The 16,612-nt window shown below is 39.9% G+C and overlaps 1 protein-coding gene across 11 annotated transcripts in view; it reads right to left on the bottom strand.

Moving 5' to 3' along the window:
* Window positions 1-12,766, bottom strand: part of tle3a (TLE family member 3, transcriptional corepressor a) — a 31,602-nt gene extending 18,836 nt beyond the window's left edge. For 4 of the 11 annotated variants that reach the window (XM_073928834.1, XM_073928841.1, XM_073928836.1 and 1 more), the window contains exons 1-5: window positions 12,393-12,766; window positions 11,819-11,978; window positions 11,064-11,164; window positions 9,877-9,940; window positions 6,741-6,785 (exon numbers count right to left, since the gene is read on the bottom strand). Coding sequence is in view for 3 of the 11 variants with exons in the window: in XM_073928833.1 (XP_073784934.1) it covers window positions 6,741-6,785; window positions 9,877-9,940; window positions 11,064-11,164; window positions 11,819-11,842 (234 nt within the window). In the remaining 8 variants the exon portion in view is untranslated. Of the gene's footprint in view, window positions 1-6,740; window positions 6,786-9,876; window positions 9,941-11,063; window positions 11,165-11,818; window positions 11,979-12,375 lie in introns of those variants that run through there. The other 7 variants (XM_073928835.1, XM_073928837.1, XM_073928840.1 and 4 more) reach the window with 3 other exon arrangements.
* Between the last annotated feature and the right edge of the window lie 3,846 nt (window positions 12,767-16,612).

Genomic DNA, 16,612 nt, shown 5'->3' with positions numbered 1-16,612 from the left:
AATGATGACGTGCAAAAATCAGATGGAGTACAGGAAGTGGTTCTTCTACATGACAATCGCTATCAGAACATCAAAATGTTTCTGTTTTATGTTCTTTATAATTGTTTAAATCAGCCAAAATGAGAAATGCCGAACAGCTTTTATAGACTTCCAAAAGTTTTTGCTCACAAAGCGGGGAAATTTCGAGAAACTGGCTGAAAAACAGAAGAAAATCAGCATGTAATAAACATGTATTGAATACATCCATGTGTACAAACTTTTTTTGAAGGCACCAATAAAGATTACATACAGGCCTAACTTTGTGTATAAATATGTTAATGTGTTATACAAGTCAGATACAAACACCAACACACATGTAATTAATGTACCCTGCCATGTAATCGCTTCAATACAATCTCCATATTTTTTTGCAATAATCCATGTCTTTACTGGAGTTTCGACAGAATAAAACAACTGTATCGTTAACGTCTATATGCGCAGCAGAGGTGAATGTTTGTTGATGGTAAGATCATTAAGTTAATTCCACCTTACAAAAATAAATAGATAATAATGTAGACTATACGTCCACCCTTTTGTATGCCTTCATCTGTTATTTCGTGATGTCAGGAAGATATCCGCATGAGGAAAAAACGTAATAGTAATTTATAATACACGTTTTTGAACCAGATAGTAAAGTGTATGTGTACAGCTCTGTTTATGAATGCTAGAGAATACTGTAGTAAATTAAACTGATAAACTGTGGTAAATACTGTAACATTAGTGCAAACTCTATATAATTATATTATTAGATCTAATATCTATCACAAGGAAAACTAAAGCCTGAATAATTTGTTTCTTACTACAGTTGTGTTGTACCACAGAAACAATATAATTACTACGACAGTTTAATTCAACTAATTTTCTATAGTATAAGCTTTCAAACACTATAGTATTTACTATATTATTTGTCATGTAATGTAGCTTATACAGTATCTACTGCCTTGATGACAGGCAAATATATTTTAGTGTAGTAGAAAACTCTGTCTTCTTCATTATAGGGCCGATCATGTCCAACATATGTGCTTATTTTCTATTTATATCTCCTATGAAATATGCAAAAATAAGGACTTTCCATATGTCTCCATTCAGTTTTTTACTTCCTGCCCTCCATCTGAATTTCACGCACCACCAGAACCACGTGATAAAAACAACCTATTTAATAATAGCATATTCATTCAAAGAAAACAAGCCACAAATAATAATAATAATGTATCCCACATCTGTATGGTCACAGATGACAATACAATGTTCGCAATAACGTATCCCCGCAAACCAATGAACAAAGGTGGACTGCATCCAGTCCTGTCAGGCCAATGCCTATTTGCCTTCCCCAGACCCCACCTTTTTCATTTTCTCAGCAACCCACCCCCAAGTACCCCTTCATCCAGCCCACCGCAGGGACCCGACCTTCATTCTCTCTCCACCCGCCTGACCGTCGCCATGGCAACAGTAGCCGAGCAGGCCCCATCTCCTATCGCGCGACGATCATTATGCAAATGGTACCTCAGCTTGACCGTAACAGCCTGTAAAATCATATTACGTGCACACAGGCAGGTCATTAAATTGAATTTTCAGCTTGTCGATCGGACGAGTACCGCACACGAATGGTGGATAAAAAGGCGAGCGATAGCAGAGGATGATGTGGGGTCGCTGTGAGAACACATGACAGTAAAAGGAGGTGTGAGGGCAGGGGTGTTGGGGGGCAAAAGCCAGGCCTCCCCACCCAAAGGCAACACGCAGCTACAGTAGGATGTACTCCATCCCTCTTCCTTTCCATCATCAGACGCCAGCAGGAACACAGCACGGCCGACATCACAGCCTCTTCCAGTGATGAAAGGAGCTCACATCACAGGTCTGGCACTGGCTTTGACTGAGACCAAAGGAGAGGGGGAGGAAAGCCTCTGAAAAATAACTCTGCTACAGATACATCATCTATAGAATTTATGAGGCTCAGTTCAACCCAGGGCCAGAACGGAGCACAAACACATCACAGGGATTTTGGCTCTATTTTTCATTTCAATGGCAAACACGCAGCGCTGCGCCGACCAGGAAATTATTTATAACATATTGCCGAAAATGCCAAGCAGTTGAAGGAGCCAGACACAATATTTTTTTACAACATACTCTGTAACACCGAGAAAGTTTCGCTCCCTCCCATCAAAGGGATACAGACATGTGGCAGGTCAAGCCATAGGCGAAATGTGACTGAGTAAAGCCTTGCGAAGCATTAAATAAATACCACAGCAGACCATAAAATAAAACACATTCCATAAAACGACCATAATCTGAGATTATACATATTAGTCCATACCATTCCATGTGATCTGAGATTGCGCAATATATGTTTGACCATATTGCTGTTAGTCATTTAAGTGCTTTTAAAAGTGTCTGATGGCAGTATATACAATAATTAATTTCTTAATAAAAAGAAATGCCTAACCAGATGGCCACAGTTATAAGTGAAAATCTAAAATAAAAACTAAATTAAATAAAGAAATGTTTACAATCTTTAAAAAAAAAGAATCGATACAGCGCAGAGTCCATAAAGTGTCAGCTTTACGCATTCTCGAAAGCTATATTAAACTTGGTGTGACGAGGCCGGGTGATAGCATTTCAAAGCAACAGGATCGAAGCAGTGTACAAGTTTAGCTTTCAGACACTCAACTACACTACTAGAAGAATGCATCAACAAAAATGCTGGTTGAAAAGCCAGCTCAGTGTATAATCCTTATTTGCCGAGATAAACCGCGTCAATAGCAGCCTAACATTTGACAGGATTTGCTGAGAGGCCTGGAGAGCATCGAACACATTCCTTAAGGGCTTAACGCGACGTTGACAGCTGGCCGAGTGAGGTCAAGGGTTGCCTTATCTGACGCTCACTCTAAAGCTTCATGCTTTATCTTGCAAAAACAATCCTTGTGTCGGGGGAAAACATGTCCGATGGCGGTGACGTACCTAAAAAGCAGACATACGCCACCCGTAATGTATGAATCTATGATGAAAGCCGTGCTGTGCATTGAGCTGGACAAGCAGAGCTTTTAGCTACAACTGCGGATAAAAATAGGATGTCACTTTAAGCAGATGAAAGCCTGCCTCTTAAGTGGCAAGCTTCACGCTCTGGTACACAATTACAGGTACTCGGACCTGTCTAGCACCATTTCAAGAGCACTCCAGGGCCAGGCTGTCAATGGCATGCTGAAAGCTATTTGTCTGTTGCCATCAGCGCCAGCAGAATGGAGTGAGATGCTGATGAGCATTGAATATAGAGGAAAACAACTGGCCCTTCCAGGCATGTGTCTCCATCACAAACAATACTTGACCTAGCCGCGTTGATGGGCCCCTGTATTCTGCTGGGGTGAGAGGGTGGTAATGCTCTCTGACAGCCTCATGCTCAGTAGTAAAGGTATAACAAGGTCTATATATGTGCGTGCCAGAGGTGAGCGCACAAGCTTAACAGGGTTGTTAACTTGCAGTGCTGTTAAAACTGGCATTAAAATTTACCTGCATTGATCGGCGTTAGTGAAGCTGGACTGTAGGTCTGCACGGGTGGCAAGCTTGTGTTTTCTGTTGCTGTTTTTGGTCGTCTCGCACACTACGCCCTGCTCTATTATGCATGTGTTTGGAGTGTCATTGTACAGGTTCACCTGGATTCATGACCCAAACACCATAAACAGCGTGATGGAGCGGGCCTGTGTTTCCCAACCCTGCTTCCTCTTAAACAGAGGCTTTGTATACTCACCGCGCTGAGCCAGTCAGTTTGCTTTGGCTCACATAGAGAAGGACAATCCAACAGTTAGCAAACACTTCCTAGGGCACCCCTTATAAATCATTTATCAGCGTCCCTGTGTCACGCTGGGCCTGACTGGCTCAATCTAGGTCTGACAGCGAGGAGAGGGGAGGAGATTCCCTCAGAGTCTCACAATAGGTGAGGAAAAACTCACAAAACAAGCCACGCTGTGAGTGCACCTCAGTCATCACAGCGGCTCACTGACATGGAGCAGCTGCCATTACATCTGCATTTCCCCCCTTGCTATGGCAGTCTGCAGGTATCAGATGCTAGCGTGAATCCTGAAATCCGCATTACGCCACAACTGTTTAAAATACAAAGTGCCTAGAGACGACTGAATGGAGAAGGGAATGGTTTGCCTGGCAGCTGGAATTAAATCCACAGTGCAGACAAGAATCCGGTGCAGATTCGGAAATCTACGCAACTCGGTTGGTTAACCACTCCCCACTTGGCATCTGCTTCTGGGTTCAGTTTAACCAGGATCAAAAGATCTGGATCAAAGGGTTGGACCTGTGTGTTTGCTCATATGAACACAGTTACCTCCCTCCTCCTTAGCAAGTTAAAGCCAGCGTTGGATGAATTATTCAATAGTGCATCCATGGGCTCTGTGGCGGTTCCTGATAAAAGTCAAGGCACTAAAATGGATCAGTCGATTAACCTGTTTACACAAGGCCAGCCCTCCCACCTTCTATCCTTTTCTCTCACTCCTCTGTCCCTCAGCTGACGGTTGGGAGATAAGTGGTTAACAGGAGGCATCGCAGGGGCAAGGGGCCTGACAGAGAGAGGAGCGCAGAGACTTACACTGTGGACACTGATGGATCGCCAACCACCAGCTCCTCCCTGATGCCATTAACCTTCATGAGGTGGAGAAGGGGAGCGGCTGAGGGAGCTGGGTTGTCTCTTAGGTGCCCTAACTACATCTGGTGCACAGCACAATCTCATTATTATCTAGAGGACAGGAAATGTGCGATGTATCACAATAATGTCAAGACATATCAGATTAGTTTTTGTAAATATGGTGGATAAAGCCTAAAATATACTTTGTTTTTGCACAGTTGAGCGCACGGCCTTTCAAAGTGTCCTCCATTTGGTGGTGTTCACACACAGTTGCTTGACAAGTGTACTAGAAAGAATTGTCTAGCGTCTGCTCAAGAATGTATTTATATTCCTTTAAAATAAACTTGCACACGACTTTGGGCACTCATTAATACTGGTAGTTTTCAGAAGTTTGTTGTTGTTTAGTTTCTGTCTGCTCAGTTCCTATTCTAACTGAAAAAATGCTGGTGTTAATGCCTCACAAACAAAGATATGTGAAAACAAATCAAAGCAATGGTGACAGGTTGGGTGGTGCATGCATTTGCAAAAGATCTATTGATGAAACTTGTGTCACACCCACTATACGTTGCAAATGCATTAAAACAAAGTATACTGTGGCCTCTAGAATCTCACAGTTGAAAAGCCAGGCCCATTGCCAGTCTGGTGAAAGGAGTGGTTCTTTTTTTTTCTCAAAAAGTGGACCTTTTTGCAGTAATTCACCTTATTTTTTATTTAATTGTAAAATACTGCATTTTAGTGACATTTTAAGCACTATTTTTAGCTGGATTAGCATGTGGAATGACCATCAAAACCACAAATTTTAATGTATCAATGATATCTCCTAAAAACTTACAATATAATAGCCAAATTAGTATGCAAATTCATTGTAATATGGTGCTTCACACCATTTTATTGGTCATTTGTTGCAAGTATAAGGTCTAAGATTTAAATAAAAGTTACTTGTAAGATCTTTCCTCCGTTTAAAAACAATACAGTAGATAAAGATGACTTCACTTATGGCAGATTGTATGTTTTCTTGCAGCTGGTTGTTGGACCCATGAAAAGTATTTGTTTGCAATGGCCAAAACAGATTACACAGCGAAGCGACAGCCAACAGATGATTCCGTTTGGTCTTAAAGACTTTTTCTATGGGTTATTTCAACTGTTTATGATGGCATAACAGTTAAAATAAAACAAATGAGTATGTATAGAAAAGATTTTGGACCTTTGTCAGTGAGGGTGGGTCTTCCGAATCACCCAAACAACACTCCCCTCGGCTACGTGCCTGAAAGCTATTTTAAAGTAGTCAGGTGGACAAAATTAGGACAGATAATTAAATCAATGTAAGATGAAAAAATAAATGTGCATTGCACAAATAATGTTTGTAAGTGATGCAATATTGCATTGGCAAACAACAGCAACTTTCTTTTAAAGAAAAAAAAAAACAGGCAGAGAAAAAGATCACAATCTGCCCATCGCTTCAAAGAAGCTCCTAATAGGTTAAACAGTTTCATGTGGCCATGCTGTTAGCTTCAGGCGATTACTGGAAAAGAAATGAAATTCCTTTAATTTAACTGGATATTACTATAACAAATAATCAAATGTAAAAAAAATAAACGTTAGTTGCAGCCTTAGAGAAATTGCAGGGTAAAAATTGATTGGAGGAAATGAATTTACGGGTTTTCCCTTAGCGTTAATTTATAAAGGGTGTCTTAAATGTGCTGACATAATAGGGACTCCACAGACTCTGCTCCCTTTAGTCATTAAATCACACGGCCCCTCCTGCCAAAGTCCTGACTTTAATCTTATCAAAGCTGTCTGACCACACTCTACTCAGCACAAGCAGGAAAAGAGACTTGACTGTGTGTGTGTGTGTGTGTGTGTGTGTGTGTGTGTGTGCTTGTAATGTCCTGACTTCTAGCCTGATTCTAACTGCTGCTCAAAAGAACACAGTCCACAGTCTCCTCATCTATACGGAGTGCACTTCACTTGTCTCCTAACACACCAGCGTGACTGCATTGACTGACGTCTACACACACAGCGCACTGTTCCTCTGTGACTCAGAGATTGTGTGAACAGGGATCAAAGGGCTACATACCTGTTTGTGCATTTCAATGTTCAGCCCATAGGACATCTCATAGTACTGAAAGAAAGAGAAATGAAAAATACTCAGTTTTTTTTATTCAATCCAAGCCACATCAAACATTTTCACCTCACATCAGAGAGTAGGGAAAAGAAAGTCAGATTCTAGTGAAACATGAGGGTAAAAGAGGAGAACAGGCTTTTGATGCACACTTCAAAATCATGTCCCATAACAGCGCCTCACATCTGCACAGCTTCTGTGTGATACTGATGAAAGTATACAATTTAAATCCCACTTGGTTTTAGGTCAGAGTTCCCATACTATGGACCAAAAAAAAAAAAACTACACCCAAGCAGAAATGGGAAATAACAACATTTATGGGTCAAAGTCGAGATGTCTTATTTTGGTGTCTGCATCACATTCAATTAACAAAGGTTAATCTCATAGAAAGAATCTTGAACGCTAGTGTCTAACTTAGGGCTGCACAATATATAGTTTTAGAATCAATATGGAAATAGTCACATCACAAGACATGCAATGTGGAATCAGGATTGTAGAAGACCAGGTACAATCATTTAGAACACATGATAATTTTCATTTCAGTTTAATAAAGTAAAAAGTAAAAGTTTTTCAATTGAGATTTCCAGACCTCTGTAAACATTTCAAGCTAGCTTAAAGCATTTTTAAAACAACTGAACTATTATTTTTGTAGCTTTAACAAAGAATTATTGTACTTAATTATTTACACACTGAAGAATATACAGCTTTAGTGTACATTTGATTATTTTATTGCTGTACCTGTATAGTGTTATACTACCCTCTTCATTTGTATATTTGCTCTACTTTATCTCTGCTTGTAGATTGGCAAATGCACTCCCCACCAAAATCATCCCAATCAATCGAAAAGTATTAATTTATCATGTGAAATCACAATATAAATTGCAGAAAGTGAAAAGTTTTTTTCAGTGTAGTGCAGCCCTAGCATAACTTAATGTTTTATATAACTTGGGTCAAATAGTGCTCTATTTTTATTCAGATATTATACAGTGCTCAGCGTATATAATAATTTTAAATTCATATGTTTAATAGAAAGCTAGACGATGCAGTGGCGCAGTTTGTAGTGCTGTCATCTCACAGCAATAAGGTTGATGGTTCGAGCCTCGGCTAGGTCAGTTGGCATTTCTGTGGGGAGTTTGCATGTTCTCCCTGTGTCTGCGTGGGTTTCCTCCGGGTGCTCTGGTTTCCCCCACAGTCTAAAGACATGCGGTATAGGTGAATTGGTAAAGCTAAATTGTCCGTAGTGTATGTGTGTGAATGAGTGTGTATGAATGTTTCCCAGTGAAAGGTTGCAGCTGGAAGGGCATCCGCTGTGTAAAAACATATGCTAGATATGTTGGCGGTTCATTCCGCTGTGGCGACCTCAGATTAATAAAGGGATTAAGCCGAAAAGAAAATGAATGAATAGGAAGCTATACAATATTATATTTGTGCATAAACATTAGATTAGTCAGTACAGAAGCCAAAACTGCAGCTTATCTAACAAAATAACTTAAGATAACGGTCTAAAAAATAGTACAGCCAAATTTGGGATATAAAAAGTTTTAAATACAAATTTCAACGACGAAAAACCAAGAGAAGCAAACAAAAAAAAAAGGAAAGGAAAAATTTAGTTTTTTTGCAACATTTTGCTTTAATTTAATTAATTAATTAATATTATTAATTATCGTTCAATTTCTAAACGCGTTTAGTGACTAAAATATAATTTTATTTAATATATCTGTTTAATAAATCTGTTTTGTTTAAACGCACCAAAATACATTGCCTATATTCACTGAGAAATGGATCAAAATATTCATTTTCAAAATAGGGTGTACTCATCTATGCTGAGCACTTTTAAAGGAATAAAAAAGTTTTGTTGACAAATGGTTAAAGTAGCAATAATAGTGGCAAAGCAGAACATTTAAAATGACTATTGATTCAGAGGCTGCACAGTGATCCTTCATTTTTTTTTGTCACCAAATGACTTGTTCTAAATATGAAATATTTGTATATAAACAAACTAGTGAGAGTCAACTGCTGTAAAACAATCTTAAAAATATAAAAACAGGACACAATCTAATCTTTTTTGACAGCGTATTTACATTTATCATCATTTTTTTAGAATGTGCGAGAATGTGAGAATCCTGATAGTATAATGAAGGTAAACTTTATCATGCAGAACTTTTGCCCAATTATGACACCTTGCTACAGAAACACCTAATCAATTATAACAACAATGATAAAAAGAAGATTAAAATGAAAAGAGTGATTTCAGTGCAGTCCTCTCCAAGTCTAGATTCTGACACTATCAACTGCAAACAGTCAGCGTGGGGATTCGACATGGTGTTTACCTAACCTCTCCTCCTCCTTTCTGACTGACATGCTTTTTCCTGTGAATGGAATGTTTAACTAGCGTCCCTGGGTATTGGTTAAAGTCATCGCTCGCGTGTTTACACAAGATAAGAGAATACACTTCCACAGTTTAACCTTGTTTAGTTACACCGCGAAAAGCTTTGTTTTTCCTCTCCCTATCATAAATCCTAACATGAGGCTGTTTTGATCTCCTGAACGTCTACGATTGAATTTAGGGCTTTGGTGTTGTGTAAATGATTAAGCCTGTGATTAAGATTAACACTGAATTTATGTAGCCGTTTGTTTGTGCGTAAAATCTGGTTATCAAAGACAGAACGCTGCAGAGTCTTTGGATTTCTGCTGCGATTGAGTATTTTCCCACAGACGCCTCTGGCACTCCTCCATCACCCCTCACCCAATTTACGGCCGTGCATTTGTCTGAGAGCAGCGTCTCCTTGGAGAATAATCAGATCCGCACACAGAGGGAGGTAGAGGGAAGGGGGGGAACAGGAGGGGGGAGAGAGAAGAGGGGACAATGCAGTGGTCATTGACCCCTACGGCTAAGGGTTGCAGTATGAAAGGGCCCGAGGCTAAGAGCAGTCAGTCAGGGCCCTTTAATAAAGCAGGAGGCTGAACTAAAAGCACCAGAGGGGGTTTCACAAACACATTCTAAAACACACACATACAGAGAGAAACACGAAACAATCTACCTTCACCCCAGCTACTGGCTAATGGCAGCTTACATATTGGCTAATCTTACCATGACATAATGGCGCTGCATCTCGGTCTTCTCATTGGCCAGTTTGTCGTACTCCACTTTGAGACTGCGATGAAAACAAAACACATTAGTTACTCAGCAAATATACGTTTTCACTGCTTCCACCCACAAAACTAATCCACAATGCAAACATGAAGCTAAACAAACAGTCACATTTTACAGGGTTAGCAATGAAGTCAAATCAATTTTAACACATTCAATTTAGGTTGTAATATTAAAATTTGCGGCCATGTGTAAGGATTATTTTCATATCATGAAATAAATTATTGTAGCTCAAACTATTTAAATGCAGCTCAAGTCTATTACATGACATTAACAAGTACAATTTTGGGCTGTAATAATGTAATAAATGTTAAAAATTATATTAATTGAGGTTAATAATTGCTTAGAAGACCTATTTCTTGTAGTTAATTTGACCAAAAATAACATTTTTGCAAAGCTAAAAATAATAATAATATCAATTATAATTATTGGCACAAAATATTTGCTTGTATATGTTGAAGCAAATGTGTACATGATAATAATCAATATACCAAATGCCTTCTTAAATTAAATAAAACCTTCTTATTTATTGTAATCAAGAACTATACCTTTAGCTAAAGTAATGTCTGAAAACTATTAAATCTATAAAAATTCACATTATGGACTAATATGGTACCAATATACATCACACACCCCTACCTCATTTATTCAACACTACATCAATAAAGCACTTTTTTTTACATGAAATAATTACATTTTCACAAAATCTTAATGAGAACAAACAATAAATGAAAAGATATGTCAATTTCAAATCACCAAATGTTCTGTGATATTTAAAAATATTAAAGTGAATTCAGACATGATGTCCTCTGAAATATACTATAGAAAAAACATTGCTAGATGAAAAGAATAAGATCTTTATCTAAGAAAACACTGTTTATACATTTGAAAACAGACAAATAAACTCTAATTATGCCTAAAATTGTGTTTACAACATTAGCTTTGCACCAATAAGGTGCCGATACGCTGTATGATGTTGCAGCTTTACCATATATATATTTTTTTACTTACAGAAAACATTTTGTGTGAATCAAATAGATTGTTCCTCCCTTTTGCTTGTGAAACACAATTAGGGTAAGCAGTAATTGTACAAGCTACTTTACGGCCACATAACTCTAAATTATTACCTGTGATATTGGGCTTGCAGGAACTGAAATTCGTCTTTGATCCTGTCACAGGACTCCGCCACTGTGAATTTGAAGCCTGGCTGACCAGGCTGGTGGGGCGCCTGAAAGACAGCCATCACATCAATCAAACTCAATTACATCCTCAGAGAACCAAATTTGTTTTCCACCGACTGCAGAGCGAGGCTCTAATGCATTCTGGGCCCTGGGAGAGCAGCTCTAATATTTCAGCCTGAATGAGGGCTGGGGTGACATCCACGCTACAGTGACATCTGGGAGATAGCTGGAGCACCAGTAGCGTCCTGACAAAAGAGGCGGGGGGGGGAGAGGATCTTTACAGTTCTGGGTCCGCCGTTTTAGTGCCTCACATAAACACCGGCGGGAGAAATGGGGTCGCCTCGCTTGGATGGGTCTGAGCGTGCCAAACTGCAACTGTAAAAATGCTGTTGTTTTCAGTCTCTCTAAACCAGGTGCTCATGGAAAGACATGAAAACACAGACTATCGAACAAAAGACAATTTCAACGTCAACTACTTTATTGACAAGTAACCGTCAGGGGTTTTTACCCCATCTGATTGTGCCTGGAACCTCCAGCTCTTTCACTTCAAAGCAATATCACAGGCACCAGGGCTTAGCAAATCAAATGAAGGTGCACATCAGGATGTCGTTCGTCATGGACGGGCGGCTCTGCCCCTGCTCTCTAGCTAAACTGATGCAGATGTAGCAATTATGTTCCATATCAGTTCAAGATGCACTTACCGGATGCCGGCCCTGTGGATACATCTTGAAATGTATCCTTTATTTATTGGAGCTCTATTTGGTAGGGGGTGTCCACCGGCAAGCCACTGTACTGTAAAAAATCAGCCGGACACGAAGCCCACTGGACGCTGGGGGCAAAAATCCTCTCTGATCTCTGCTGCTGGAACCCAAACAATGAAAAATAAACAAACAGACGAAGGGGAGACCGTTACAATCAAACAGAGGTTAAAAAGACGCTTGGAAATGTTAACTTTGCGTTGAAAGGAGCGTTAATAACGCACTTTCACCTGCACTTTCAAAACAATTGACTGTGTGAGGGGAGAAAACAACTCGAAGCCAAACATTTGTTACTAATACACAAGGAAATTAAGCGGAAATCAGGCGTTTTTCTTTGTTTGGCAACTGTCTTTTAGCACTTCACCTTACTTGAATGAACCAAATAAGAAGCTCGTAAATGAGTCGCCAAAGTGATAAGTGATGAGCTCAGTCACTGTTTGAGTGTGAGAAGCGTTTCAAGTCTCGCTTGGTTGGATAACAAGCTATTGTCGTTAGCTAACCTGCTAGTCCTCCGTACCTGTCTTTGTGCGTCCGAGTCACTTCCACTGTTCCCGTAACTTCAGAAATGTCAATCTCCGCTTCAATATCTCAGAGTAAAATACGGTTCCTGGCGGACGCGAACGGTGGCGAACATCTCTGGTGCGCTCGCTCTCTATCACGCGAAGCGACTCGGTGAGACTCAGCTTCTCCGAGGCAAAGGAATAAAGAAACGCCAAACTCCACGCTTCGAAAAAATGTTCGTGTAATCCTCAAAAAACTCAGGCAAAAAATGTACTTCCGATTTTGGAGCGGTTTGGGACGTTTAAAAGTGAAATGTTTTACTTCTTCGCCGCTCGCGCATTTCCCCTTCGTCCAGCAATGCAACCCTGTGCCACACACAGACAGTCTACTGACACGAGGGCTGAGCCACTGCGAGAGCACCTCCCGCCAGCCAATCACATGAGAAAACGGAGAGTTTTGCTCTACGGACCAATAGTGGAGCCTTGTCCCCACGTGGGGACTGCATCCTGATGCATGACATCATACTCGCCATTTTAGATCAGAACAGGTAGCTCGTAATGCTGCCGTTGAACATTTCTAGGTATTTTTGAGCAAAGTGGACCGATGTCACAGTGAATGCCTTTGTTTAGAGATCTGATGCAGTCTCAGTGTAGACACGGACGTCGTTCTGGGAAGAAAAACAATGTACTGTTTATTGGAATCACGATTGTGTGTTATTTAAGTCGGTTATGTTAAATGTTTACATAAAGTAGGTTAGCATTATAGCTTTATGCTTTAAGGAGGACAACAATGTCCCGAGTTATTATACATCAAATTAAAGTTGAACGTTTTTCGTGTTATTTATATTGTTTTGTGTACATCTGCCGCCCTTTAAAAATAAAGTTAGCATAAATAGGAAGTCATCATTTCCCCTCGTCAGTCGCACATCTATTTAGATAATAACACTGGCTCAATCGGTGTTCACAAAAACATTATTTTTCAGATTTCTCAAGCTAGTGCCCGTTCATAACATAATTTTGCACATCTACACGAATATGAGCTATCATCAAGATGGACAGATAGCTAGCGCTGGGAATACGATGATTGTTCAGGTTTGATCTCCGTGAACAACGGCCATGTCTGAACTCAGAAGAAGCGGCCAATCCTGTGCCGTTTCTTCTGCTGCACCCACGTGGGATCCCTTTGCGGCTTTACAGCTTCTCAGCCAATCGCAGAGCAGCATCTATATTCTCTCGACTGCAATTGGACGGGAAAGGTTAAGGCTGTCATTCAAGAAGGTTTGTTGTCAATCAATACCACGCGGGGTCAAGCGCTGACAAATGCCTGTGCTTCTCGCTCTTCTGCCCGTGAATAGTGCCTGGAATGGCTGCTTAATTAGCTTCGAATGGCTTTTCTTTCCAGTTCAAACAATCTGTTACTACCACGTGGTAATGAGAGCCTTACATAAAACAAAGGAGCAAAGGAGCATGCAAACACTTAATAACATTAAAAAAAGCCCTCACTCATAATCGCATGTTACCCATATAACAATACAGTCCTGGTAATGTCATCTATTTTTTTCGCAAACTTAGATATAAAAAATAGCTATGACACGTGTATCTACATTTAATTATTATACATTTTAAAATAACAAAAAACAAAAATAGTTATAAACAATTTAAACTGTAAATAATAATTAGAATTTAATTAATATATTATTGTGTTATAATAATAATAATTAACACTATTATTATTTATTATTTTTATCAAGCAGCAATTTTGTCTTTGTGATTAATTTTTTCATTAATTATTCAATATAGTATGCTAGTATTGCTATTTGTTTATTTTGTATTAACATAAAACTAATGTATATATTTTTGGTTGTAATATTTTATTATTATTATTAGTTTATAAAATTAAAATTTTTCTATTTTATATCATGCAAAGCAACATGGATCATTTACAACATAAAAACACCAGGGTGGTCCTGTATATTTTCAGAAAAAAAAATAAAATGTTATGCACCATGAATTTGCTTAATGTTTATCCCAGATCTGGGAATACTTACAGCTCAGTGATGTGAAGTCTTTAGTATTTATGGACTGTGGTTTTGAATTGGGGGTGTCATGCATTGAGACACACGTCATGTTCTGTGGTTTGCCTGTGACTGATACTCTTGATTCCGTCCATCCTTTTGATAAAAAAAAAAAAATCAGGAGGTGCTTATCAGGGCTGTTCTTTTGGTTGAGAAAGAAGCACAATGTATGCGTGTGAGTGTGTGTGTGTGTGTGTGTATGTGTGTGTGTGGGTGTCAGAACTGGCAGACTAATCTCTCCCAGGCAACCCCCCATCCTCCTCAATAGAAAGTGCTCGGATTTAGAGCAACAAAAGACTAGGTCTAACCCCAGGGAGAAGGCCAGGGCCCCTCCACCCACGCAGACCTCCTCACTGTTTATTTACACGGAAACCCCAGCCACTGTGAAACTCCCACCCCCAGAATTTACACATGCCGCTATTTGCAGAGGTGCTTTTAATTCTTCACAGAACAAGGATCACCCGCCCTGCTCTCAACCTGCCCAGTTCTCACACGTCCACGCACACACACAACCTAAACACATGACTGAAAACAAACTGGCCGCACTCAGGCGTTTGTGTGCACAGATTCCAGTTATTCAGGTCGCCTTGAGTGTTTTGATGTTATATATGGTTCTTCCTTGTTTTAGCTCAGCCGTTGTTAAACATACAGTATAATGCCGGTTCATAAGGAGGCCATACATCTTGCGGGCCTCATTAATGTTTGTATGCGGAAAACGAGGCACAGATAAATCGTTGAAACCGCACCGGCATCCATCACCATCCGATTGGTGCCGTATGCAGATTTGCTCAGTATGTGGTCATTAATGTGACGCGCATAAAAAGCCAGGGTGAAATGTAAACTCTCAGCCCATAAATGAGTAATGCTCGGCCATGCTCCATCGCAAGGTGCAGCATTATTTCCGTGATGAGTGAGTATTGTGTCCAAGCGCTGTTTCCTAGGCTCTGACATGCTTGCGCTTTGGTACCTAAAAAGCCAGGAGAACAGAGAGTGCAATCGCACACATACACGCATTCCAAGCCCACAATGGGCCCAGTGTGTGGTGAAGGGAATTGAATGGCCCACAGTGTATCAGGGTGACTCGTCAGGCTGTAATCAATGCAAACAGGATGAAAGGCCTTATCAAAAGGGACAAATGCAGACATGAACAGTGTCGCCAAACAAAAAGGGATGGAGCCGTTGGCAGAGGCTCCGGTCCAGGCTGAATGCAGCCAGCAGCGGGGAAACAGAGCCAATTACTACTCTGAAATTCTAATTCTCTGACATCAACAGCCACTCACTGATATCTTAAAGCCTCAAGTACAGGCATTAGCACCACGCACTGCGAGCAAACACAAATGTATTGTCTCTGCGCGCCGCTGTACATAGATTGTCTGATAGTCCAGTTATTTCATCCTTGAGATGGATGAGATAATTAGTACTAGAAGATGTCTTAAGTGTAAATGTACATATATTTCATTTAGCGTGCTTTCACAACTGTGCTTCGGTGCATTTGGACCAGAACAATGGCAACAGATGATACATTGCTTTTTGGGTCCTTTTCATACCACACGGATTGCTTTGATCCGGACCAGTAGTCGTGTGACAAAATCCACATCACTCACTGGCCAGATGTTATTGAACGTATTTCCTAAACTGCTTTTCGATTGGTCTGAATTAATGTGCGGGAAAATGCCAATGGAACTCCTGCAAGTAAACAAACCGGCAGACATAAAATGTCCTTTTTTTTACTATGTGGCTGCCGTCGCATCATCCAGGTGGATGCTGCACACTGGTGGTGGTGTAAAGAGACTCCCCTCATGATTGTGAAGCGATTTGGGTGTATGGCCATCCACAATAAATGCGCTAAATAAATACACATTACAAATACACATAAAAATTTTTTACTATGGAGGGATGACTGCGCTGGCTGACCTGGTCATAGTATACAATATAGTTTGTATACATCACTTTAGGCAAATTATACATATGGAGAATGAAGTGCGGCTGGAAAACAATGTTTTAATGCATTGCAAAATGCAATGCAAGTCACTTCAGGAGGAGGTGTGAATCAATTTAGCTATAAACTGTGACATGGTCATCTTCCGGAAATATTACCAACGATCCATCAAGTAATGTTTTTAAAAATTTTTTTTAAATTTGGTAAAGCGCTGTCAACAAAT

Source organism: Danio rerio, chromosome 18 (assembly GCF_049306965.1).
Source record: "Danio rerio strain Tuebingen ecotype United States chromosome 18, GRCz12tu, whole genome shotgun sequence".
Classification (NCBI taxonomy): Eukaryota; Metazoa; Chordata; class Actinopteri; order Cypriniformes; family Danionidae; genus Danio; species Danio rerio.
Note: the sequence above shows the minus strand (reverse complement) of the source record. Positions and strands in the feature narration are given on the sequence as shown.